General features: G+C 37.9%; 1 protein-coding gene and 1 long non-coding RNA gene across 3 annotated transcripts in view; both read left to right on the top strand.

Annotated features, from left to right (window-relative positions):
• The window catches only part of COL4A1 (collagen type IV alpha 1 chain), a 127622-nt gene extending 113223 nt beyond the window's left edge, over positions 1–14399 (top strand). For both annotated transcript variants that reach the window (XM_085318133.1, XM_085318132.1), the window contains exons 44-52: positions 1533–1605; positions 2251–2322; positions 2647–2775; positions 4174–4272; positions 5491–5703; positions 7177–7354; positions 10204–10318; positions 11190–11362; positions 13113–14399. In XM_085318133.1, coding sequence (XP_085174259.1) covers positions 1533–1605; positions 2251–2322; positions 2647–2775; positions 4174–4272; positions 5491–5703; positions 7177–7354; positions 10204–10318; positions 11190–11362; positions 13113–13194 — 1134 coding nt within the window. In that variant the 3' untranslated portion in view covers positions 13195–14399. The remainder of the gene's footprint in view (positions 1–1532; positions 1606–2250; positions 2323–2646; positions 2776–4173; positions 4273–5490; positions 5704–7176; positions 7355–10203; positions 10319–11189; positions 11363–13112) is intronic.
• Positions 14400–19387: 4988 nt separating this feature from the next.
• LOC146588367 (uncharacterized) lies at positions 19388–23811 on the top strand. The gene is made up of 4 exons (XR_014897434.1): positions 19388–19598; positions 20244–20314; positions 23036–23155; positions 23645–23811. It is a non-coding gene; the product is annotated as an uncharacterized LOC146588367 (long non-coding RNA).
• Positions 23812–27833: the final 4022 nt, after the last annotated feature.

The raw sequence follows: 27833 nt of genomic DNA, 5'->3' as shown, positions 1-27833 counted from the left end.
TAAATTATTCATTTTTCCTGATCTAAARTGATCCCCTTTTTATGTACTGGGGAGAATGAGGTAAAATAGGACAGTCATCTAGAGCAGTTGATCTGCTCTTTGTCTTTCTCTTTCTCACAGAATGTCTGCCTTCTTTTTCCACACTGAAAAATGTACTCTATGTTTTAACTTTTCATTTCTTCTTTCCTACTAAACAAAAATAATAATAATAATAGATGGAAGAAAAGATAAGAAAGGAGGTAGGCTCCTGTACACAATTCTTAGTGTACAGGAAGATGGGAGACTGAGGGAGAAGGTCCTGATGTGAGAAGCAGGATATAGATAATGGATTTAGAAGGCCATATTCTTGATAGTTTAAAGACCAGCTGCATACTTCCCTGCATCCAGGAGTCACTTCCCAGAGACATTAAGGATTTGCTTCAGTATTTTGATACTATATCTTAGCTCTGTCTTTTCATCATATCATAACAGCTTTGAAGATGCTAAATTTCAGAATAATGTTCCAATATAATTTAAGAATAATTTAAAAATTTGAAGTATTTCTGCAGAGAGCTTAATTTGCATAATAGAAAATTTCAGAGCTTTTAAAACTTCGGTATTCCAATCTAAAACTGTTTGTTTGGTTTTTAAGAATGGGAAATGACAAAGGATTTTATAAATTATTTAGTAAAGGGATTTTCTTTCTTTCTTCCTCTTGTGTTCCACATTATATTGTATAGGAGACTGTAACTGGCATATTGCTTCATACTTGGGTTAACAGTTAGTCAGTGGGAAAACTAAGCTATGCTTAAAAGCTTTTAGCAGATGAGCTCAAATAGACAAAAGAAGGATGTTGGCAGTCAGTTAAGTGACTGTTTACAGCATCTTTTGAAATGCGAGCTTGGCTTTCCTTTAAGTGAGGCACTATGAACTTGTTATAATTGATTTTGGTGGAATAGTTCTTTTATAATAGTGAAGACAGAAGAAAGATCATGTGTTGTATATGAAATATTTAAGTTCTAAAGTATTTTAGGCCTGTAGAAAAATCAGAATCTTCGATGGTCTGTGAATTACTGAGTGCATTTAATTTCATTCCCCATTGTGAAAGTAGAAGTTTTAAACTTTGCTGTGATCTGCTCATTTTATTTTCTACCTAGCATCCATCTCTGGGGAGTTCACTGAAATGAATATTTTATACGCTGATATTTGTGCTTATGTGATAGTTTTCATCATATCGTGTTTTATTGTTGAAGACCATTCTACTAGCTATATTGTTAGCGAGACACCTTTTATTTTGTCTCTTTTTTTATAGGACAAAAAGTAGTTTTGCACAAACAAAGTACAAAACTTGTTTCTGTAACAAACCCTTCTCACGTAAACATGATAGAGAAGGACTATTCCTTAAACTCAATGTCTTGTCTCTCATGTTGAAAATACTTCTTCACAGGTTTCCAAAACTACACTGCCTATTTGAAAGTGATATCATAATAGTATAGGATAATTTGTACTTCACTTTTTTTTTCTTTCTTTTTTTTTTTTTTTAATACATACAGGGTAGTCCAGGTTTACCAGGAGATATTGGTCAAAAGGGTGATTTGGGACCTCCAGGAGTTCCAGGTGTTCCAGGTAAGAAAAAAATGTTACATTAATGCAAAATAGGCAAAGGCAGCTCTTTTGTCTCCTTCCTGTCTTAAAAAAATGCTCTAAGAATGTTAATTCCCTGTCTGTAAGTAAGTGAAAGAGGACACTGAAAGCTGCATCAAAAAGTATAAAGGCTTTTTCCCAAATKTTTTTGCCTCTTCCCTGTTCTCTTGCTTTGCCAAGTGTAAGTGCGCATTTGGTTTAGAAGATGGGTGTAAAATCAATTGTCTGGACGTTCCCGTTCAAGAATCTTCAGAATTTTCTTGAGAGGGGGAGAGGCAAGGGTTACAGCTATGTTTGAGGACTCACAGCTTCCATTCATCTCCACTGCTGATCAAATAACTGCTATCATCAACATCGTATACATGAAAACACTACAGTATAAAAAAATGTAGTAGTTAATACAAAAAAATAATTATTCTGGTTTAGATATCTAAGAAATTTGTATTCGGTCATCACTTTTTGGCAATTTATGTATTTGTTCAGATCTTGCTCCTGAARAGAGTGGAAAACTACTTCTGTGAATAAAGTCATGGCCCTTAAATGATCATGATGCATGATTGTTTTGTACACATCATTCCAAACCCAGCAATTACTGAATTTTCATGCAAAGATTTCCTTTGACTTTAGGTCCAAAAGGATCTCCTGGTTTCCCGGGACTTAAGGGAGAGAGAGGTGACCAAGGTCTTCCTGGATCTAAAGGTATAATATAAATGTACTTTTTTTTTCCAGAAGTTTTTATTGTTAAAATTGTTATTTGTGTCTAATCAATGGCTATCTCCCTCCCCTTGTAAACAGTGTAAAAAGGTAGAATACGAAAACAGGTAACATGATGTCAGCATCTGAATGTTCAGATTAGATTAAAGTATTGGGTAGAGAGAGGCTGTATTTGTTTCTTCCTCTGAAAAATCAGTATTGATGCTTTGTCATTGCAACCTTTAAATGGTAATAGAACATAAACTTCTTCTCTAATCCTTTTGTTGTGTACTACTAAATATATTCTTGTTTCCTTGTTAATTTTGGCAGGTTTACAAGGCCCACCAGGCCCACCAGGTGCTTTTCAGATTGTTAAGGGGGATCCTGGTTTACCTGGCCCAGTAGGACCAGTTGGTCTCAAAGGATTCCCGGGACTTCCAGGTCCCAAAGGACAGCAAGGTGAGAGAGCTTGTAACCTTCCAGTAGATACACATTTTACATAATGTAAAAACAGACATACAGTAAGCTAGATCCTGGAAGRTTTTTCATATAGTGATATCTACCTTTCTACAAGTCGCTCTGTATCTGTCAATGAAGAAAAGAATGCTTCTTTTTAAAGWTCCTCTACAGGAGTGCCAGAACCASRTGCTTTTCATACTGATTTCATACAGGATGACCTGCAGCACACTGCATCATTTCCCCAGAAATGTGTTTGGTAGGGTATCTTCTCTCYTAATGGTGRAGTGTTGAATCCAGCCTTCATTCTTGTGTGTCCTTGAGAGAAGGCTCACGTAAAGGAAAAACACCTTGATCAAGGAGTACAAAGTATTCCCTGAGGGAACAAGCTCTGAGGGAGTTTGTTCCATGGTCCTAGAATTCCTCTCTTTGCCCAACCATTGCATTTTTTATAAATAAAAGGTGAACTGCAAAAATTAGAAGTAGAAAAAAAGCAAATGGAGCAAAGGGTTAAAACAAATGAAATGCTGATAAAAGGCCACATGTCCTTCAGAATAACAGGGCACGGAGAATGGAAGCTCAGAGGCATTCTTAAGTTACCAGCATTTAAAGTGAAAACCTTATTCCTTGATTGCTTTATGGCAAGATGATGGGGCAAGCATGATGAAATATAATTAACATTTTCTTTCTATTTAACATAATGGATACGAAAGTTTGTTCTTGAAGGTGGACTTCCCACTCTGCAACTGTAATGCAGTGGCAGGGCAGAGCATGGGTTTGCTCATACAGGATCTGTCTCTGTTCTAGTAGTTGGTTCAATACAARAATGCAGTATTGCTTTTGAGTGATCTGGAAAAGGATAGCTATAATTGTCTAAAGCTACCTGTATGCTACAGAAATGTTGGTATTACACTGATGGTGTTAACTTCTTTTTTCCAAACTCAGAATTACTGAGTTTATGTGTAAGAGTCAAAGCATCCACAGAAATCCATAAAAGAGAGACATAACATATGTTAAAAACCTGTTTGGGAAGAAGCTAAGAGAATACTGGTTTTCCCACTGTTCATCACCTATGGTCTGTAGTTCTTGCAGTTTTGAATGAATCATATGATAAGCAGAGGAAAAAGATTGCTGCCCTTCATTYTCAGATTCTAGGCAAATACTAATTGTTTTAAAAGCACACCTTCTCCTTATTTYTCTGTTTTTTCTCTACCATAACCATTTTGCCTGCAGTAGCCTACACATTTGTTCTAGATACTGCAATATGCTCACTGAATCTGAATAACATCAGTAAATCTGCATGTGCTGAGTTGTGCCAGTGCTATCATAAGTCAAAAAGTTATAACTAAGATGAAGTAACATTGAGTGATTCAGTAATAACTATTCCTTTTTTATCAACAGGGGTTACAGGACCTTCAGGTATACCTGGGCCACCTGGTAGCCCAGGGTTTGATGGTAAACCTGGACAAAAAGGAGAAGTTGGTCCTTATGGTCCCCCAGGTAAGCCCATGAGATCTTCRAAGACTTGATTCCTCCATAGAAAAATGACATAGGGCGTTAGGCATGATTGTACCTAATCTCATTTTTTTTAGTTATCTAGGCAGAGGGCTGGTAAGCAGCAAAGACAGTTGACCAGGTCTGGAATTCTCTGTGGAAGCAGCAGAAGGAGCAGCTGTAACTAGCTTCCAGTAAACAGTTAGACTTATCTTTTACTGGAGTGAAAATGGAGGCTTACAAAATATGTCTGTGAAAGAAAGAAACCTATCTATGCCTGTTTTTTCATATAAAACATGCTTTAATTTCTAGGAAACTTCTGTTTTTTGAATTTCATTAGAAGTAATGGAGTAACACTTGCTTGAATACAAGAAGTGAGCAATTTTGTAGATTATTTTCCCTCAGCAATACAAGCTGTAACTTGTAAAATAAGGGAAAAAAWCATTAGCTCTGTAAGATATGTGTCTTTTACAATGTAAAGGTTACACATGACAGCTCTGGCAATACACCAAAGGACATTTGAGACTTCACTAAAGCTACAAAAGAAAGTACCTGTGGGTACTACTAGGAAAGCCTGAAGATCTTGTGGTGCTAGTAGGAGCTCTCCTCTCTACATCTACAGTTATATTCCTCTCCTGCAACTGAGAAGGAAGGAAAATCTTGGTTTCCTCCAATAACAAAGGCCACAAGTTCCCCACAGCATTCATTGCAAAGGAGAGAAGACCATTACTCTGTGCACAGGATCTTCTATKTATAATCCCCCTCTTTTTTTACAAAATTTACACTGCCATGTATTATTTAAACACACACACACACACGTAAAGTGTATATTTATGTATATAGTCTAGTACAGTATATATTTATATATCTTCATATGCAAAGGACTAGGAGCATGATCACTAAACCACTGCAGCCTGACATTTGAGTGTTTAAATTTTACAACAACAAAAGATAAAATTTTTAAAATTTTTATCTTTATTTTTTTATGAATAGTTCTACTTCGTTCTAACAACTAACTGGGAAGTGCTAATTCTTAACTTTCCATTACTTGCTATAATTTCAGCTCCATTAGAAACTGACAATTTTTTTTTCTATAGATGCTCTCAAGGGCGATTTAGTAACTACACAAATGGCAAATGAATACTCAGTACTACCTGAGTTCCAGCAAGGTGACTTTGTGATGCCAATGTCYGAAGAGATAAAATGCGACTTTCTTTATTTTAGGGCCCAGAGGATTTCCTGGTCCACCTGGTCCTGAAGGTTTGCCTGGGGCTATGGGCCCACCAGGCGCAGCATCTGTTGCTCATGGCTTCCTTGTTACCAGACACAGTCAAACCACTGAAGAACCACAGTGTCCATTTGGAACTAGGCTGATTTACCATGGTTACTCCTTGCTTTACGTACAAGGCAATGAAAGAGCACATGGCCAGGATCTGGGTAAGAACTGACAGTAGAGACTAAATCAGAATGTCATTAGAAACCAAAGATTTCTCTCATTTGTAGATTTATATTGAACAAAACTGTATAATCATTCTTGGCTAGCTGGTGCTTTATGCCTTCTAGGCTAGTACAAATAATGGATTGATGCATAGAGGAAGCACTGCCAGTTTATTTARGGAAGGCTTTATCAAAGGTCTTCCATCATACTCTTATAGCTAAATTGATGAGCTATGGGTTGGCTAAGCGGATGGAAAGGTGGTTGGAAAACTGGTGGGACTATCAGACTCAGTGCGTATCATCAGCTGTACAAAATATGATGGTGGCTGGTGAATAGTGATGTCTCTCAGGAATTGAAACTGGGCCAATACTGATTAATGAACTTATTAACAACTTGGGTGATGGGATACAGCATGCTCTCAGCAAATTTGTGGATGACACCAGAATGGAGGAGTACTTGACATCCCAGAGGGCACAGCTGCTATTCAGAGGGACCTGGCCATGTTGGAAAGAAGGACTGAGAAGAACCCCAAGAAGTTCTGAGACAGCAAATGCAAAGTGTTACACCTGGGATGAAATAATCCSATACAACAGTGCAAACTGGGGATTAACAATCTAGAAAGCAGGAAAGGACCTGGGAATCCTGCAGGGCAACAAGTTCAACATCAATTAGCAATGTGCCCTTGCAACAACAAAAAAAACTCCCAATAACATCCTAGACTCCATTTGACAAAARTGCAGCGAGGAAGTTGGGAGAAGTGTTTCTTCCCCTCTACCTGGCAGTTGTTAGACCACATCTAGTATATTGTACCTAGACTTGGACTCCTCAGTACAAGGAAGACATTAATATACTGGAGTRAATACAGCAGCTGGCCACTAAGATTTTCAGTAGGGACTGGAACACATGATATGAAGAGTCTCGGGGAACTGAGGGTTTGCTCAGCCTCAAGAGAAAATTAGAGAGATTGTTATTGCTGTTTTCAGCTGATGGGAGGGTATAGTGAAGATGGAGCCAGACTCTTCTCAGAGGAGTACAGTGTTAGAAGAAGATGCAATGGACACAAGTTAAAATATGAGATATTCCAGTTAGATATATAAAAAAGCTTTTTTGCTGTGGGAATGGTTGAACACTGAAATAGGAGCCCAGAGAGATTATGAATCTGTTTTTGCAGATACTCAAAACTGGACTAGGCATGGACTCAGGCAACCTGGTCTAACTGGCAAATATTTGCAATAGATGACCTCTGGAAGTCTCCTCCAACCTCAATTATTCCGTAATTCTACAGGCAAGACTGAGTTACTCCTTGCCTTCCCTGTCCCTTCCTGATGGAGCTGAGAGAAGCCACTTCCTTCAAGAGAACTCAGCCCTCTAGGACAAGTGTCTTCACTTTTAAACTTTACTGGAAATTTTTGTATGACAGTTCGCAAAGGTTTAACAAAAACAGACTAACAACCTTTCACTTAACCTTTCAGGCACTGCAGGGAGCTGTCTTCGTAAATTTAGTACTATGCCGTTCTTATTCTGCAATATCAACAACGTATGTAACTTTGCGTCAAGGAATGACTATTCCTACTGGCTGTCTACTCCTGAACCCATGCCAATGAGTATGGCTCCTATYACTGGCGATAATATCAGACCGTTCATCAGCAGGTATGGTCTCAGTTCTGATRTGTTTGTAAAATGACAAAGGCTATTAAAAGCATATATGGTACTTTGCTTTTTGAAAAAGGCTTTTAATCAATATAGTTTTTTTTYCTTCATTTAAACTGAAATTTTGAGTTCCTGTGGTGAAATGGTTCAAAGTGTGTGTGTTTTAAGTTTAGACTTAGATCAAAAATGAATCCATCCTTGGGAGAAACCCAAACAGAAAGAACAGTCTCGTTGAGGCTAATTGAAATGAAAAGATTTATTTTGAAATGATACTTTGCAAAATCTGTGATCCACTTTGAAAGGGAAGTTTTTAATTTATTCACAATTCCTGCACAAAACAGAAAATTTTTTTTGGACTAACCATAGCTAGAAACTTTTTAGAACTCTACTTCCTTTTGTTTGAAATTGTTAGCATTATTTATCATACAGTACGCTACYAAGTTTCTTGCCTTGTTTTGRATGTGATGCTTGAATACAACCATTATTGTCTGACTTAAAGGAAATAGTTGCAAAATCAATCATCTATTTTTTAATAAATTCTCGTCTAGCACAAGTTGTGTCACTTGCATAGAACATAACCGTTCTGCAGCAATCCACAATATTGAAGATTTGGTCCAACCTTTAAATATTTGGTCCATTCCTTTAATATTAAGGCCACCAGCAAAAAACTACCCTGGCATAATATGCCCAATGCCAAAGGCAGAGGTATGGGCAAGAGTGTGGTAAGCTATACCAGTGTCATTAGCTAAGAATCTGACAAAGGAGCTCCAGCCTCTCAACAAGGTGATAATYATTAGATCTAGGCATTACTAAGATTCCTATCATTGCTCCTAATCTGTATCAGCTCTTGCTGATCCCTCTTCCTGCCATGTAAAGTGAATGGGAGTGGAGACTGCTGTCATTGCTTTCCAGGACCTGTATGTACCATCCAAGAAAAGGGGCAGTTCAAACCATCCATGCGTTGTGGTCTTTCAGGATGTTGACGTACTCACAAAGCCATTTGACCCTATGGCAAAGGATTTTGTATCTAACTTGCATAGTAGAATCCATCTTGTTCCTACAGTTGTTACTTCTGCACTATATTTTTGGTTTTGTGGCACAGAAATTGATATACCTTGAAAATTTGATGAGCAGACTGAGACCAAGCTTCTCAAGAGTGACTATAGATTTTGTTGGTCTTACTTTCTGGTTGGTTTTGGATRTGGATGGAAGGTGCTTGACTTTAAGAAATATTAAAATGACCAACAACTAAAATACCTTTAATATGTTAAAAGAACATAAAAGTTCCTTTTATGCTATCCCTGATCAGGAACCAAAAATAACTTTTGACAATCATTTTTGAAAGTCTTGCTCAATGAGGTGTCTACCAATATTTTGCCTTAAACTACATACAGTCTTATGCATACAGAGTAGCTTTTGTACCATATAAATATGTCTATACATACATATATGTATGTGTGTATAYMKRTATACACACATACTTGTGTGTGTGTATATATATATATTTTTTTCCATTTAGCTATGGCAGAGAGTGAGGTAATTGTAAGATACATTTTTAACATCAGCACATTCAGCAAGGAATCTGAGAAAACTATTCTTTTTACTAGCAAGGCCTTTAAATCAACATTTTTTTCTGTCCAAAAGTTGAAAAGATGTAAAAGTGTCACTTGCTGGCTTGGGTCATGAGGCTTCTTTTCATCTAAGATCTTCCACTGTAATACCAGAAATCTCTTGAAGAAAAGCAGAGATCCAAGAATACAGGCAGCTTTAACATTCCTCTTTTAACTTACTCTTTCACTGATGTGTTCCTTAAAATAATTGTCTTGCTTCTGCACTAAAGGTGGTAGGTATGAAAGTAGTCTTCACATGTCAGAAATAGAAGGCTTTCATTCTGAATTCCTTTGCTCTTGTGAGTTTACCAGAATCCAACTTAATCCATTTTGCATTTGATTTTTTTTTCATGTCTCTGGTAATAGGATTCAGATTGTTTACTTCTGTGTATCTGTTTTGAATTGCTTTCATCATTGCTAACTACAGTAGCCAATTTACGAATTGTATGAGAAAGAAACAGATTGCATCTATCAAATTCCTTATTAACCAGCTCCTGTATTATAATTACCAGCCCAGCTGACATTTTTATGATTCTTTATAAAAGCATGATTGGTCYTTGGCTGAAACACAATTTATTGGTTTAAAGTAAAAGGGTGGGTACTGTATAGCTTTTTAGGTTCATTGGTCCAGTTACTTTGCTAGAACTCTCTTGCTGGAGATAAAGACACCAAATGTAAATAAAGCTGCTGTCAAGAAAAATGCACAGGGAAGAGCATTAGATTATATTAGCGGTGATAGCCACTGTAAGATTTTCCAGAGAGATGTCTTTCTCTCTGGAAATCACTCAGGGCTCTGCTTAGCATGATGAATTGCTGCTATTCATCTCTGATCACAATAGACCACTTCCTAAATGGTACCTGCTGGGCTAAATGGTTTGGCTGTTTGCAGTTCGTGTTCATGACACTTGCCACTTTTAGAAACTACAGTACAAATGGAACTAGAAAAAGAGGAAGACATATATGTATATGTGTTTAAATATTCAGATAACACATCTCTTGCTTCTTTGCTGTAAAAAGGCTAATAGGAATAATGAATTAAGAGTTAAGCTGTCCCTAATTAAACGACAAAAGAAAAAGAATCAGATGGTTGTTTTTCTAAATGAAACATTCTGATTTTGCTTTGTTTTGGAAGGTGACATCATTTTTTAATTCAAATTCCTTAATGAAAGGAACTTCTGAAAAGAAATGAAGTTTTAGCTCTCAAATGCATGTAGTTCATTCATGTCTTGGTCTTTCTAGATGCGCTGTGTGTGAGGCTCCTGCTATGGTAATAGCTGTTCACAGTCAAACAATTCAAATACCACAATGTCCTGAAGGCTGGAGTTCACTTTGGATTGGTTACTCCTTTGTCATGGTAAGTGCACTAGGACATGCTCTGAGATGAGAAAAGCATTTGTTTCTGGCGTTTGATCTACACTTCCACTCTGGGAAAGATCGTATCTGACAATACCATGTCAGGTCTCGGGAGGGTTTTAGGCTTCTGTCCTGTCTGGTGACTTTATAAAGATTCTGTCTAATTACTAAATAGACTTAATGTAACAGCAGTTCACTGTCCACTTTCTGGGAAATTCACAGAGCCTGTTCTCTCATTTGCAGTTTCAGCACAGGTACCAAGTGCAGAATAAATGAGGAAATAAGTGTAATTTTCCATTGTCCCTTAACATCTTCCTTGAAGAARCTTCCTAGAGCAGTAGAGAATCAGTGCCTGTCCTCATTTTTGATGAATAAACCTTCAGTTTTAGATGACCTTTTTTGACCTTTTATTTTCTTTATTTTTTTGGGGGGGAGCTATATCTCTACTAGTAAAATAAAAGAGCTAGGGAGTAGTCTGAAGAGCTGCTCTGCAGTCATCCATACTGTTTAGTTGTTAGTTTGCTTGCTGTCATGCTCACAACCTATGCCACAGCCACTCTCCCAGGCCACGTGTGGGCATGGTCTGGGGAACAGCATGGATCTGGACCTGTTAGCTCTAGGCAGTACGAGARAGGCCAGAAACGGGGTCAGAAAGAGGATTTAGCTATGGCAATATAAACTACTGCTTCTATGGCCAGAGAGTAGGTCTGRTCCACTGCCAGTGTAGACATAGCCTGAGTGTCAGTCCTAGAGTATTTCCATGTGTACAGCTGCAAGGARAGACGTGCAGAGAAGTACTTGTGCAAGAGAGGTACCAGATGCTGTAAAGAAAGAGGTCCTGTTCTCTGACCGATGCTTTTGCATTTTCCTAGCACACCAGTGCCGGTGCTGAGGGCTCCGGGCAGGCCCTGGCCTCTCCGGGTTCCTGCCTCGAGGAGTTTCGCAGCGCTCCCTTCATTGAATGCCACGGCCGGGGCACCTGCAATTATTATGCAAATGCTTACAGCTTCTGGCTTGCCACTATAGAGAGGAATGAGATGTTCAAGTAAGTTCATGATTTATTTATCGGTATTTGAAACTTAGTCATGCCTTSTCACTGAATAGCAGAAGTATTGTTTGAGTGTAAAACATGAGTGAAATACTGGCTGTGCCCTGGATTGGTTAATATATACAGTTAATAACTTATTTTTTCTTTTTTTTAAAAAAAAGGTAATAGCTTTTGGGAGAATTAATGAGTGTATCTTCCATTRGTATCTACAATGTGTCATTTGCACTTAGGACTTTGCTTTTTAGACTACTCTAGTAATTTTTGCATTTCCTGTATGTTTGATTGTATTTATTGAGTCCTAACTGGGATAGGCTGATATGCTGACTGAAACTAAGTTAGAATATAACATTCCCCCTAATGGATGTTAGTACTTAATGGAAATAACTTGAAATTAGTGCAGGTGTTGGATACGAAGAGGAAGGAGACTGAGTGAGCTGAACAATTATTTACTGCTCTCCAGTCTGGCAAAAATCTCTCTAAATGAACTTCAGCCCAAGCAGCGGTCTTAGGCATTTCTTCATTCCAGAAGGGCTCTCATTTCAGCAGTTAAGTGGTAGTAGGCTCTGTTCTGGTCCCCTGCATATAAATGTATTTCTCAGCACAGTACTGTTCTGAATTTTATTAAAGTTAGTATGGTAGCATGCAGACTAGTTCTCAGGTCAGCATAGCTTGTGCGATTCGCAGGCATTTCTCTTGAGTGCAGATGGGCATCCTCTTCCATGGCTTCATCTGCTCCTGCCTTCCAGATCTGCGAATGCTCCTTAGCCTGTCTCGGTCAAAATGAGGCAGCTTGTGTGGCCAGGTTCGAGTTCTTGTCCGTGAGACAGCTGTAAGCTGAGTAGGTGTCAAAGTTGAGTCCTGGGACTTGTTATCCCTGGGGCTGTGATAATCACTTTATCCGGGAGAAGCTACTGCTAAAAAAAGCTCAGGTGCCAATCCTGGGGTAAGCACCGGCTTCCTAGGAAGGGGCCAGGCTGGTCAGAGGGAAAAACAGAAGAGTCAGCGCTGCGATTATTCGTATTCGAAGACCATTTTATATCGTTTTCTGGCTACAAACTGTGTCTTGAGCCRCTAAAATAATCCCAGTTTATACTTGATCAGGGGACCTGCCTTACTATCATAATACACAAGTGTACTGCAGTTCCCTATAAACTCGTAATCCTTTTAAATGAAAAAGGTAAATGTAATCACACTTTCATCTGAAAATGCTCCGTTGTTAGGAGTAACACTTTACGACAGATTAGAGCCCCAAAAGATTTTGGTTTATGGGTCTATTTGACACCATGTTGCATACATCGTTTCTTTTGTTGGCTATTTATTATTCTGCTAAGTCTCAAGCRTCAGAAGAAACTTATGAGTAGTCAAATGCCTCAGTTTCCTTGCCTATTAAAAATTTTATTACTACCTAAATTTCAGCACGTTTTCAAACCGCTGATTATTAGAAAGCACCTTCTGCTGAAGGAAACCTTCAGCCTAGTAACAGAACTAAATTCCGAATAACTGGAAATCACTAATGTGATTTCTAAATCACTAAATGGAAATCACTAACTGATCTTGTGACAGTCTGTAACCTACACTTAAAAGAGTATTTAAATTGGAGAACTAAGGGACACCTCGATTCAGCAGAGCTCAGAGAGGCGCTTGGCTGCACGCAAAGTTTGCCTTGTCGCAGGTAACCCTGAAAACTAGCGGTTGTGCACGAAGGACCTGCTGCTGACGGCTCTTCTCGCCTCTCTGTTTTCGACAGGAAACCGACGCCCTCCACGTTGAAAGCAGGGGATCTGCGCTCCAACGTTAGCCGTTGTCAAGTCTGTATGAGAAAAACATAATGACTTTTGAATTTCAACTAATTTCACACAATATGGTGCTATTCGTTTAACAGCAATGAAGCCTAGACATATATCATATGTACCTCATTGTTGTCGAATATGAAAACAGTAAAGTGCCTTTTAGGAACTTGCATAACTAACACACACTGCTTTACTGGCCCTGTCCTTGCTGAAGAAGAAAAGAGACAACAAAGATAAGCTTCAAATGTTGACATGCCATGTGGCACTTTTGATCAAAGTATATATATTTTTTATATAAATGCAATGCACTGATAGAATAAAAAGTCAAGAGTTCATCCAGAAAAAAAATGCAAAGGTGCTAGGAGATATGCAGTTCTGCCTTATACTGTTTGACTCCCCTTTCTCATTCTTGTATTATATATTTAGATTSATTCTTCTTCCCCAGATAAGCTTGTTGTTACCATTATCTAGCTGTCTCAAAATCCAAAACTCTTGGGTATGTACTTATTGTTCCTGTACAAAGCAATGCTAATGTAAAAAAAGAGTTTTAGGATTACGGATTGTGGTATTGTGGTTAAGCAACAAGTAACCATCTTTCCAAAACATAGAGTGCCATCCTGCAAGCCTTTCCTTCTGTTTGTAGTCCTTAGTGCTCTTGGTTTTAATGGGACTACATTTGGAAGAGATTGCCTAACTGATTTCCCAAAAAGGCAAGTAAGTGTTTCTGCTATGTTGGTACTTTGCAGCTTCTTTATGCAGTAGAACAAACTTTCCTGTGGAATAAGGAATGATCCAGCAATGGTCAAGAAAAAAAATATATAAATATTTTAGTAATTTATATAGATATCAACCATTAGGCAAATCAAGCTTTGAGTTTATCATTTCAAAAAAAAAAAAGCTTACAAACTTTTTTTCAGTGTCATAAATTAGATGTTAAATGCCAAAATATGATGTGAAATGTTTATTTTGCATAGCTCATTTCAATACTGAAGTCTGTAAATTGCAGATACTGAACCCAGGTTAATAGCTATTTGTCTTTATTATAGTAAATCCTGCTTTGAACTTATAGTGTTTATTCTGTATTTAATATTTTTCAGGGTTTTAAACACTACTCACACACTGAATGACTTGATTTTGAAAAATTATAAGGCCTTAATTTTTTTAATACTGTGCCAAAAATGTCTTCAAAGTGGCTTAAGAAATACTTCTAAAGACTTCTACGCAATTATACCAATATTTGAGCACATCTGTGTCTAGAAATGTTTTATAGACTATAACCATGCAAATACCAAAAGATTCTTACAGATGCCAAGGCCTTTATGTAATTTCTAAAATGTGTATTTCTCGAGATTTCAAGTTTGTAATAAAACTATTTGTGTAAAAAAAACAGAAGAAAAGAAAAAGTTTTTACTAATTTGTTATTAGCATTCATTTACAGCAATTCATTTTTAATAAGCCACCAATAAATGCACAAGCTTGATGCAATTCTAGATTACTTTTGTTTTGCACATCTTGCAGATGTACAAAGCATCTTTAGAAGGGGAAAACCGTACTGACACCTTAGTTGTTACCTTAATAGAACTGGTACTGGTAGACAAAACATGGGTTATGCGTCTGTTATTGACATGTTAATATGTTATAAAAATTATCTAACCTACATCATGGGGAGCAATCAAGTTACACATTTTTCATTCTTTCTTTGAATTTTTCATGCATGAATCAGGACTGAGTTGTATAGGATAAAAATCAAAAGCATCTCATAATTTTGCTTGTGAGCAGGCCAGTGGAATCTTGGCTGTGGTTGCCTGAGGAAGAAATGGGCCATTTTGTCTTTTTCTGTGGCAAAAGCGTGTAATTTGTTCATGTTTCATATTATTTTTTCAAATATTTGAAGAGGTTGCTGATGCTCACTTTCACTTAAAATCTTTGAGAACATTGGCTGGCCAACCCTGAATAGAAATAGGACATTCCTTTCGGGCTGATTCTTCCTCTCATGGAAGTTTGGAGAGGTGATCATTTCATTGATAAATGACCAGTCCTCAAAAAAGTCCCTTACTAGCCTATAGCATACAGGAGTGTGTTTATAGCTGATCAGCTTGGGGTGTGCTTTTCCGAAGTGTTGCATGGTGTTCAGACAAAGAGGAGAAGAACATGGGGTGATTCCTCCTAGCAGCTAGGAAGAATTAACAGACACTGAACCTTCTCTATCTCATAGCATCCAAGCTGCTGAACAGACTTTCTGACTTCATTCTACAGCTTATCTCGTGGTCATCTAGGGTTTTAATTTGTGTCATTTGAGTTTTCCCAAAAATACCAGCCAGTTGGATTATGAAGTCCTGCAAGTATGTGTAAATCAAATCTGGACATAAGAAAATAATCCTATTTGCCAGTGAAGAAACTGCTAACTGCAACTAGGTGTGTACTGATCTGTCTTTTCTTAATAGGAAGCATTTTGAAAACAGTCTTTTGATTTTTTTAAAAAAAACTGTTTAAACTATAGTTTGATGTCTTTATTTATCTAGTGGTAATTATTTATTCCGTAATAGTCAGCTTCTAATGACCTAAACCTTTGTCATGCTGTTTGTACTAATGTCAGTAAGTAAATTTGTTCAGTGATTATTGATGCAAATCAGATCTGCAGATATCCTGGACTCTAGATTCTGATGCCCCAAGTGAGGAAGAGCAACTTCTCATGTGCTAAAACAGAAGTGTGAAACCTTCTCTTTCTTTAAAAAATCTGCAAGAGCTCCATATTCAGTTATTTATGGCCAGCGTTGTTGCAACAGTATGTTTCATCGTATGAACAGGGAAGTACAAACACATCATTTGTTAAAATTGTCTTGCATAAGCTTAATTTTCAGGATAAAGCTATACTATAGAAGGATGGCTTGTTAGTAGGCCTGACTGTTTCTGAATGCAGTACTTGAAGAATAATTTTCATGACTGAAATAAATGCATTTCTAAAACAGCAGGTGGTGCCCTTACGCTCTTTGTGGTAAAATTGGCACTAACAACTTTGAGCTGACAAATGCTTCTCTCCTGCCCTGTTCTCTAATCCACTAAAATGTAAAGCAGATTTGCAGTTCTCTATTTTCCTAAGTGGCTGTCTCTATTCTAACATGTTCTAATCACCAGGAATTTTCCTTTTCAAATAGAAAGGGAGTAGTGTTAAGTAGTAGTTAAGATTTTATGCATAGACAAAATACAAATACAATATATTGAAACAAATGATCTCACTGACTTTTCTAAAGGTATTTTTTGGGCTGTATATCTTTTCTGCCACATGTGCRTTCAATTTGTAATTATTTATTTAGTCTTCTTACAGTGATAACTTCCTTGATGCAAGACAATTTTTTTTCTATGAAACAGGCCTCCAGAGAGCCATATGCCCTTACTAGGATCCTTCAAAAGTGATTGTATTAAAGTCATACCTTTTTATGACTGAAATCATACAGTGGCATGACTTTTTGAGAACTTCTTTACTTACTTTCATATTGAGTAATCTGCATTAATTGCATGATATAAAACATCTGTAAAACACAAGGCCAGGCATATGGGCCTCAAAAGACCCACTAAACCCAATAAACTAGARAATATGGCACCCAGCACAACTGAAACTCCCAAACCCTTGAGAACTATAAATCACAAGTGTCTTGGTGTTTGCCTACTTCTCCATTCCTTGGTCTGATAATGGTGATGGTCTAGTAACAGCTGCACTTTGACATTCAGAAGGAATTTGACAGTGTTTTTCTTCAGGCTGAGGTGGAGTTACCTCAGTCCTTGCTGTTTAGCTAATGGCAGTGATGTGCTGCCTGCTATATTCCAGCCTATTTATAAAGAAAAGAAGGATCTTCTTCATGGACTTCACAATCTGAATTAGATAACGCAGTGAGAAAATGAGATCAATGTGAATCCTTAAATACACGCATCAGATTCAGGCTAAGGCAGAGACCAGCAATGGTCTGGACCATAATTAATCATTATTATGGAAAGAGGTATCCGGTGGCCACATGGAAGCATTTGGCTTCTGTCTCTTCAGACACAGGCTAGAGCATACAAAGAAATCATTCCACTTATCCATTAGTCATACTATAGATTATTTAATATGAATTTGATATTAATTATGAGTTAGTAATATTGGGTGATACTGTACAATCTGATTATAAAGCCAAAATAATACACAAGCTTGTTTTCAGCACTAACAGCTTGGCAGGAAGTACTACATGTTCTCTGTAGAAGATGTATTACCAGTCAGAACAACCTCAAAAAATAATCTGGAAGTATACATTTTTAATAATTCTCTTCCTTCAAATGTCAGCAGAAAGGCCTTCCAAAAGATGAAAGGAAGGGTGTGTGTGACTTTGGCTATTTCTTTTTAGCAAACAGTATGCTCTTTGTCTTGCTTGAGGTGTTAATACCAATGGGAGGGTAAATCAGTACTACTTCTGATGAATACTTTCTAGGGTAAAGACACTTCAACCAACCAGCCTTATTGATAATACTGTCTGTGTTTGGCTCCTACCATAAGAGAATGTTGCTCTGAGCTCAAAATTCTTACTTACAGTGCAATGTTGATTTCTAAAGATATATTCCTTCCAAGTTCTTAATGTCTTCAAATCAAAGAGAGCAGAGGATTACTTTTATGTAAATACTCAAAAGATTTACAAATGTCTGAATCTTTTGATTTTACATATGTCATAAAACTGCCTTCATTTTCCTCTGGCTATATGCAGTCAGCTGTATTTATTATAATTGGAGTGCAGGAGACAGAAGACTTGACAGAGTGAAAGTTATAGATGGAACATGATCATTTGATGCTCTGTCAACTTCTGTCTCGCATAAGAAAACATGCTACATTTCATGCAGCACTGTAGCAGGCTTCATCTGTCATCTCAGCTCTGTGAAGTATGATTTACACTGTAGTAAATAAGCATGTAAAATGGCATGAGCAGGGGAGACAGCCCTTGTAAAACAGTTTAAAGAGTTCAAACCTTTGATCAAACCATTTTATTATTCTTGGTGAAGTTTTTATACTGGCATAATTCACTGTATTCTTTCTCTAGAATATACCTCCCAGGCTTTCACCAAAGTGGTAATTTCTCACCATTGGTTTCTGGAAGAGGTTCAAAGTGGAGAGTGCTAGCCCATGCCCAGCACTGTCTTCTGCCAAAGCTTTTGTTATCTTTGTGGACATAGTAGCTGGCAGTGGAAGTCATTCTCTTCTTCCTTTTTCCTCTAACTAATTATAGCAGCATTTTTTCCAGCCTAATTTTGGACATGAATGACAAACCTGTCTGTAGGGTRAGATCAAAGAGGCAACCAAACCACAGGAGCTTGAAATACAATCTCATGTCAAGAACTGTTGCTGCGTACCACTTAAAAGAAATGTATCTGTTCCCACCCTTTCTGTAATGCTCAGACACTGGTTCATAGGAAGGTCTCAGTAAGTGTGATTTTTTGTTTATATTGAGATCTACTTCCTATTATCATAGCGTGGAAAAAAGGTGCCCCCTTTGGGACTGAGGAATCTCTGATAGGTGAGAAGGTGAGTAGGAGATAAAAGACCCTTGGCAGCACAAGCAACTGAGGAATGAGAGGGCTGTTTGCTATCATTTCCAAGCAGATTGGCTTGGCTACAGGTCTTTCACTGATTTTCTGACCACCCCTGATCAGCAATTAGGAACTGTCAACAGTCTCTGTTCAAAAGCTGTTTGTCATACCAGCCAGGCCGTCTAGCATTGTCCCTGAACTAAGAAAAGGTCTTAGTCCAAAGCAGTGAAAGATACACCCCATCTTATTCTCAGCACTCCCCTTGCCAATAAAAAACACACAGAAAAGAAGAGAAGTGCTGATATTCCAATAAAAATAAACTCAGATTTTAAAAGACAAATCTTGCTTCTATTCAGGGAAAGATGGTGAACTCTCTGAAAAGGGRGGAGTGAAAACTGTAATGGAAATTTGAGGAAGAGTATTTTTTAGATGTTATCTTCACATGCAGTTACTCAGAATAAGAAAAGCAATATCTAAAATAGTATAATCACCTACACTTATGAGGAAAAAAAATCGGATTTCTTAACAGGAAAGCATTCAAGTCATATTGAAAAAAAAATCAAATTGTCTGAGTAGACCCTAAACACAATCCTATACATTCCAAATAAAAAGCATATGCTGATTCCAAAGATTAGTGTGATTACTAGTGGTGCAAATCAGAGGTACAATATTTCCTGAAGGAAGACACTGTGACTTTGGGTTTGCAGACACTAATAGCTCTGCAGGGAGAGTACTTGAGATTCTGCTTATATAAGGTGCTTGAGAGTATCTGTGAGGTTTCAGTTGTTATCTACTTGCTTTGCCAGAGAACTGACCTAAAAAATGAAGGAGTAGGTCCTCCTAGTCAAAGCATCAGATTCTCTGAAATGACATCTGTGAAAAGGATCTTGAAGGTATGACTGAGTTCTTGATTCACTAATACGAAAAATCTGAGCTCTTCTGGGTAACTTCAGTACCAAGTACATTTTTGGGTGTATTTTACCCTAATCTATTGTATTCATAAAAAATATAGTCAACGCATGTAAATTARTAACTATTTGCAAGAGGTAAGTTTCTTTTAAGAAACAAAAACAAAACAGTGGATTTTTTTTTTAAAAAAAAAAATCTCCTCCTGTTTCCAGGCAAATTGCAGAGGACCACAGAGAGAAAAATTTTGTAGTTGTTTGTTTGCTTTTGCAAGGCACTGAACATGACCCCTCAGGAATGTGTAGGAGAGGAAATGAAAAGCAGACGTGGGAAGCTGAAAGAGCTGCATTTCTCCTCTATCATTAAGCATATAATAATGTGGATTATGTCAGTTGTTGGCCTACTCTCCCTGGTGGACAGGTGTCATAGATACTGTACTGTCTAATCAAATATTAACTCATCATGTGGCATATGATTATGTTTATGTACACAGTTCTAAAATAAATCCCTAAGAGTTTGGTAGTTACTCTCTTCAACCATTACTTACACCAAACTATAATACAATATTTTTGATTCTTCTATTTCTACATTGTTTACAATAGCATATGAATACCATTTCTCCCATTTTACAGGAAGGGAAAATAGAAATGAAGTAACCTGCAATAGGTTACAAAAGAAGTCAGACTTCAGAGCCCTGGATCAGGTCAGTTCTTGCTGGATAATGTGCTGCCCAAAATTGGCTTTTCTGGACAGTGGTTAAAAAATAATCTGTTTATTTTTTTAGGTATTTCATTGCATTTATTCAACTTTTGACTGTGTAAAATCTTATATAATATCGAAAAAGTTGCAATTTTATAGCAACAACTGGCTCAAATATGCAGGTATTATACATAGGGTGTCAAACAGCATAAGAAGAGTTGTGTGATGAGATTCACTTTTGCCTCAGAAGTTAACTGATGATAAAAGAAAAGAAGCAAGAAACTTTTTTAAAGCCAGCTTATTGCCTACTCTTTTGCTTTTGGCTCCAGGAATAGTCACTATAGAAGGAGAAATGATGACTATGGAAATGTCTCAGATGACCAGGAATCCTGACATATGGGCTTTTAATGTTTCCTCCTTGATTCATCCTGGCTACTCTCTTTTTAAGATGAGAGGCGTAAAACTCCTCAGCACTAATACGTAAAGGTTCAAGGAGGGAGCTAAAAAATCTTCCTGTGCAGCAGAAGGGGACTTAGTAAATTGGGTATAAAGTAACAATAAATAAATTCAGTCTGGAAGGTCCTTTGTAATCATCAAAGGATGGAGCTGTTTTTTTCAATAAAAATGTAGATACAAAGATATTAAGCATTGAGGCCTGACAAGTTTGCAAGTATAGTATATGATGGGTTTGTTTGGGCTAGCAAGACTAAATGCTAACACTGCTAAACACAGTATTAGCATTTATTGAAAAAGAATGCAAAGGCACATATAGCCCTTGTCTATGATTTCCTATTACCACATACTGATCTTCTGTGTTCCAGTGGAGGTCTTATTATGGATATATATGCATATATACCTATATGCACATGCACATATATACATGTGTCTTGTGTGTGTGTATGTGTATATATATGTATAAATTAAATGGTTATTTTACGTATTTTTGCATCTAAGAACTATTGTCCTATCGTCTACTACTAGTCTAAGGCATTAAAATTTAGCCAACCGATGGGTAAACATTATCAGAACTGAATGTATGAGGGTTGAGAAATCCTGCTCAGTATTTTTAATTACTCAGTGAAGGTAGGAGATCTGCCAAGTGCTGAAGAGATCTGAGTGAAAACTTCAGCTATGACTCAACTGCACCTTGAACTGAGATGCAGGTACAGACTGTTCCCTGTCCACTCAAGTTGCTTTTGGAAAGAAACATGGAGTCATAGGAAAAGAGGGACAACCTAGTGCTCCAATAGGTTTGTGATCTGGACAGTCAGTGAATTAGGACTGTGCAGTGTATCCTTGGTAAATATGCCCTGAGGTTGGGACATGGCCAAGATGTACAAACTACAAGCTCACTGTGCCCCACCATGCAAATACTGCCAGTGTCATCCCAGTCTGTTTCTGCTCAAACCAATGTTAGTCTAAGGGAGCAGAGCTAGGTGAGGCCTGAGCATCTTAAAAAATCCTTGTGATATATTTAAAAAGAGGGATTCGGAATAACGGGAATAATGGCTAGGCCACCTGCTGATGATAAAGCCTTATCARTTTATTTGAGATTTATTGAGACCATCTCCTTTGATTCTGACTTATACCAGCTTCAATTTCTTTTAGATGTCCGACTGTGACAGTGGCAGTGAAAGGAGGTAGTCTTCTTGAGCTCTCTCTCACTCCTGGAGAGCAGACCAGTAAGAGCTTGTCATTGGGTTTTACTAACTAAATATTTTAGCAAGCTCTTGCCATTTTAAGTATTGTGGGGAAAACAAAGCATTTATCTGCCTCCTCTAGCAATTTTCATAGCTCACGAAACTAATCGTTCCTGTCAGGTAGTGGATAGCTTTTTCATTCTTTACAACTGACAGCCTTTTTGCATATTCAGCCTTATGCTACAGAGAATATCCCACATATTTTAATCACTTCCTAGAATCACTCACCATTTGAAAGATGCACAGTATTGCACTCAAAAGCATAGGAAGGACAGTATTGAGTTGACAGGATTCTTGTTCATTTAAGGATTTGCTGGCAGAAATCTAATGCTCCCGGTGAGTGGAAAAGTCTGATGCTGAGAAGGCTCTAGTGTAATAGTGGTGCGTGTGGGATCTTTACTGTTATTTCACACTCAGGGTGTTTTGTGAGTTGATCTAGACTTTATATTATATTATATATATATATTTATATACACACTACCTTTCTCATATATATATATATATATGTATATGTATGTAATTTAGGTTATATTATTGGTGGGTCTTAGAGTGCTGGTTGCAGAAAAAGAAATACAGCAGAGGATTATTCTCTTGTTTTTTGTATAGGAGACGCAAAGACTCGTAACCACAGATAGATTCTGCTGTAGTAAACTTGTGCTGGTGCGACAGGTTTAAGCACTTAATCCTCTTGCTGCTCCTGTTATAACAATTCCTAGAACATGGCAACACTAACAGGATGTTTTTCATAGAAATTGAAAAAAAAAAAAAAGGATTATTCATTTTGGTGACTCATGTCCAGCCCGTCCATTGTTGAAAACTGTGGCTGGTTGTGCAAACAGTGTGTTTTCCTGGTAAAAGGAAAGCAAACACTGAAGAGACCTGTCCCCTCTCTGCCACYGTCTATCTTGACCTTTTGTCCCCATTATTGATATAATGGTTAAAAATCCCAGCAAAGTCTTGTTCTTTTTAGTGTATCCCATGTGTTGACTCAAGCTTTCTGTCTCCCTCTGTCCTTTTCCCTGCAGACTGTTCAGAGACAGGGGACACAATGCTGGGCCTTGCCTGCTCTGCTCTTTTGTCTCAGAGTGTTGTCAAGGCTATTTGTCAATGTTAAGGCCACATCATCCTCTGGTCCTGCTTAGAAGGTAACTCTGGGAACAATAAGCCCAAGAATATTTTCTGCAAGTAGATAGAGGAATGAGAAATCCCATAATTGATCCTTCCTCTTTTGACAAGGTAACCAGAGGAGCTGAGTGGAAGCACGGGAGTAAGTAAATTACTCCCAAAAATGATATGAACATGTCTTGCTTCCTTACAGTAAAGCAGAAATTAAGATGCTTAGAAAAGCTCTAATGCTTTTCTACTACATATACAGACACTCTGCCCCTTTGTAAAGACAAATTATAAACTTATGAATGGATTCATTCACTTTCTATTGTCTTTGTCTGCTTGGGATAGAGTTAAGCATTGAGGACAAACAACAAAAGCCCTTGCTTTAAAAAATACAGCCTAGCTTGGACTGCCCCTGTTAACATTAACTTTCCTGGCGCTATTAAATAGCTTCTCACCTTTTGTTTATCACCAAGGATCTCTCTATGGAAAGCTCACCGCTTATTTTTTTTTTTCCTAATTAGGAGAGTCAACTGGCTTTCTGAGAACCACCCTGCAAGTTTCAGAAACTTTGTAAGCCTTGTTCTGCCGTGCTGCCTACTACTCTATATACACATATTGCCAGAAGACTTTTGAAGTATAAGTGCATCCATTTGAGCTAACTTTTTTGGATAAGTTCTCTAAATAACTAACAACCCAGTAATAAAAGTAATTTTCTTACATTATAAACAAAACACACTTCAGTTAAAAGTTTTGGAGCACAGATTGCTTGCATGAATTATTTTCCTATGAAGTAGGAGATATATGTTCTGTTGACATCCCTGACGCAGTCCCCATTGCCATCTGGGTGTCCTGAGAAAGCACCTATCTTGCCTCCTTACCTGCTGCTCTTTTCCTTTCTCAGTGGCCGCATCAAACTGCACTGCAAATACAAAAATACCATCAAATGTCAAGGATTCATATTTACATAATGCTACTTGATCTGAGCTTTTGAAATGCTATTGATCATCCCTGCTTCACAGGTGGAGGACTGGTTAAAGATTTTCCTTCTATCAATTGGATAAAGATATTCCGTCTAAGATGCTGCAACTACATTTATGTAATAATTCAGGTTGCAGTATTAACTTGAAATCAATCATAGCTAATGTGAAAGGCACTGTTTTTCCTCCACTTGCTTCTCCATCTTTAAGCAGCCTGGGCACAAAGGAAGCAGCTGATTTTAGACACATTATTTGGTATGTGTCAATATGTAGGTCACTGAGAATACGTTAGGAATGCAGTGACATTTGTAATTTAAACTGTCACATTGACCAAGGAACTGCTAATGGTAATTATTTCACAAGTGACTGTAGTCAGTTATGTGTCCCAAGTTGGTGTATTACTAAAGAAGGATGACCTTTTAGGAGCCAAAATTTCCTTTCCATACTAGAACAAAGTTAGATGGGATTGAGCTCCTTAGGTACTTTCAGAGTAATGTGAAGACACCTACAAACAAACAAAAAAGGTTAAAATTGCAATAATATCTGTCATGTTTTCTTTCTTTGTAGTAGATTTCTGTTTGCTTCTATATATTTTATATATTTGAGTAACCAAAAGGCAACAAGCTATTTCAGTGCTCATTGACACTGTATTATAGTCAAGTTGAAAGTAGTTGTTTCAATCGGTGCAGTTGCCAGGAAGCTAACAGAATGGTTTAAGTCTTTGTCATGAATCCATGTTTTTTTTTCCTAGCATAGGCTGAAGCAAAAGCCATAAACTGTACTAAAAACCAGTCTGATTTAGCAACATGTTATAGTGAGAACAAACAAGTTTTTTCTAGAAAGAGGAACATTTATAAGCACAATGCTTGTACCGCACTGCTGATAGCTTAATCTCCATTTCATTCAGCGGACAACAGGACATATGGCCAGCTTAGGTTTACTAGATACTTCCAAAACGTTGTTATTTTCAGTTAGAAATGCTATCCACTGTGAAGTAAAATCCCTCCAGTGAAGGCTGCTGAGTCTTTGCAGTCTGCCAGAGGAAAGGAGCTACCCCTGATCATATGTAGTCCAACTGGAGCCACGTCTATGACAGGAAGCACAACAGAGACGGGGCAGTCTGGAAATTCTGTCCTTGGTCATTATATTCATTGCCGCTATAAAAAGACTTCAGTCAATTACGAATTTTGTCAGAACATTCTAATACAGATGGAAGGAAAAGGTCACTTTGAAAATAGCTCCTATTTATTTGTCTGTCAATGCTCATAAGAAATTATACACATACACCAGATGCTAGACTGGCTGTGCCCTTTGTTCATAACACAGGCAATTAAAACAAAAACAAGAATGTCCAAGTGGTATAGTATTAGTAATCCCAAAGATTAACAACTAATCCCAAATCATAATGAATTTTCCATCAGCATGACTTTTAGGTCACTGTCACTATAAATCCAGCCCAGTGAAGTCCATTACCCAAAGGAATGTCCATGGACTGCAGAAAAACAAAACAGAACCAGGATCAGAGATGAAGAAAAATTGCCTGCTAGGTGCTGTATTGACAGCCTGTAGATGGCAGTGCACACAACTCAACAATTATTCACATGCTCTACAAGGAAAATACCTTTCAGGAGATAAACATCCATCATCGTTTCCATTCACTTCCAGTCTAATAATGTTCCATTCTAGGCTAATAATACCCAGACTTTCTGCCACATGGCTGCTAGGGTCCTTGTCTTTAATCACTAATATTCTTTGAATTATTGTTTGGTATGTGGGGTAAAAAGACTTGTAATTTTGCCTGAGTACTTGATTTCTGGACAAAATGGTTCCACCTCTGTGACCCTGCAGAGGAATAGGTGTGTGGGGGGGAGTTATGTCCTTGAGAAAATGGGAGAAAAATATTCTTATCAGAGCACATCTCTGCTGAGTATTTTATATGAGCATTGCCACTGTAGCATGAAGTACCCAAGAGAGAGTCCCAATTTGCTGCTGGTGACTCATAGGTCTCTGAGGCCCCAGTTTAGTACAGATGAAGTGTCTTTAGCCCAAAATTGGGAATGAGAAGCTGCTTTACCTGGGAAGGAAGGGGAGTATGTGGCATTACCTTAAACTGCTGTTGCAACTAAACATGGTCATGAAACTGATGCCTGAATGAATGTCTGAAGTAGTATTAAAAATGTAGCAATGTGAACAAATGAACATTTGACACTGTCACCCACAATCCAAGTTAGGATGTAACAGTCTGGATGGATGGAAAACCAGAGGGGTTACAAATTGGGGTGGTGTGGGTTTCAGAGGATGATGGTTAATAGGTTGTACTGTACCTGGAGGCTGTTAACAGGCTGGGTACCACAGTGGTCTCTGCTGGCACCTGTGCTATTTAACAACGTTATCAATGACCTGGAGGAGGTGAGGGGGCACACTTTTGTCAGGTTTGCAGAAGAGGCCAAACTAGGGGCAAGGAAACAGTTGATACACTCGATGACAGAGCTGCCATTCAGATGGGATCTGGACAGGCTGGAGAGATGGGGCAACATGAACCTCATGAAATGCAAGAACACAAAGGCAAAGTCTTGCAAAAGAATAATCCCTTGCCATGGTACAGRCTGGAGATAGACTGGCTGGGGAGCAGCTCTATGGGAAAGGCTCTGGGCAGCAGTGAGCAAGACAAGAGCCAGCAGCATGCCTTRGCTGCAGAGACTCCAGTATCATTGGGCTGGCATCAGCAGGAGTACAGCCAGGAGATCGAGGGYAGTGACTGTCATCCTCTGCTCAGTGGTTGTTAGGCTATGTCTGGTGAGTTTTGAGGGTCTTTTGGGTCTCTGGTACAGCAAAGACATTGACTTTGCTGTAGTGGGACTGCCTTGATAGCAGGATTGGAGTCAATGAGGCTGGAGAGGCTGCGGAAGTGGGGCTTGCTCCCATGGGGAAGGAAGGCTGTGAGGACCTAATAGGAGAAGGAAATTTCTCCCACTGTGAAGCTATTCCCATGCCATTTTGCAGTTATTCAGGTTGGTAGTCCAGTAATCAAGGTTGGGCAGAGTAGCACACACCTGTGCATCTTGATCACTGGCTTATATCAGTGTACATTTTATTGGCTCAAAATGGTTTAAATCTAGCAGATGTTGCTGCTGCTGCTTCTTTTTTTTTTAAAAAATCTGTGTGAATGGCAAATTTGTGAATAGAATATGGATGACTCTAGTTCAATGCTTCCTCTCAAATATGGAACAAGGAACATACTTAAGAATTCTGCTTTTTTTCCCCATCACTATTTACAATTTACCACCAGTATACTGCAATGGACCTGAGTCTGACCTAAAGAGTACATTTTGTTTCTAATATGTTCTTTCTTAAAGCTGTATTACCATTTTAAATTTTATTACCCATTCACTGTGACTGATGACATTTTGCTGGTTTCTTCAACTTCTGCTGTCTCCTTCCTTTTCAAAGCTAAAACCCACTATTACAGATATGTGTCTTTGCTTGTCAGATTTTAAATATTTATTTTGAGGATTTTATTTTTTTTTTACTCTGCATCTTTCATTGCACTTCTCATGGCCATTCAATCACAGCTTTTTATTTAGCATCTAAGAAGTGGTTCTTAAACATTTACTGGTGTGCTTTTTAAAAGCACTTCTCACTTTAAATACGCATTTCAGTCTATTGTGTTGCCAATTAGTTTAAGCATTGAAAAAATGTCTATTTAAAGCTTAATAAAAATGTATAGTGCTGG

The sequence above is a fragment of the Rhea americana genome, unplaced genomic scaffold (assembly GCF_003343005.1).
Source record: "Rhea americana isolate MKP2758 unplaced genomic scaffold, rheAme1 scaffold_52, whole genome shotgun sequence".
Taxonomy (NCBI): Eukaryota; Metazoa; Chordata; class Aves; order Rheiformes; family Rheidae; genus Rhea; species Rhea americana.
The sequence above is the reverse complement of the archived record's forward strand: the minus strand, read 5'-3'. Positions and strand labels throughout refer to the sequence as shown.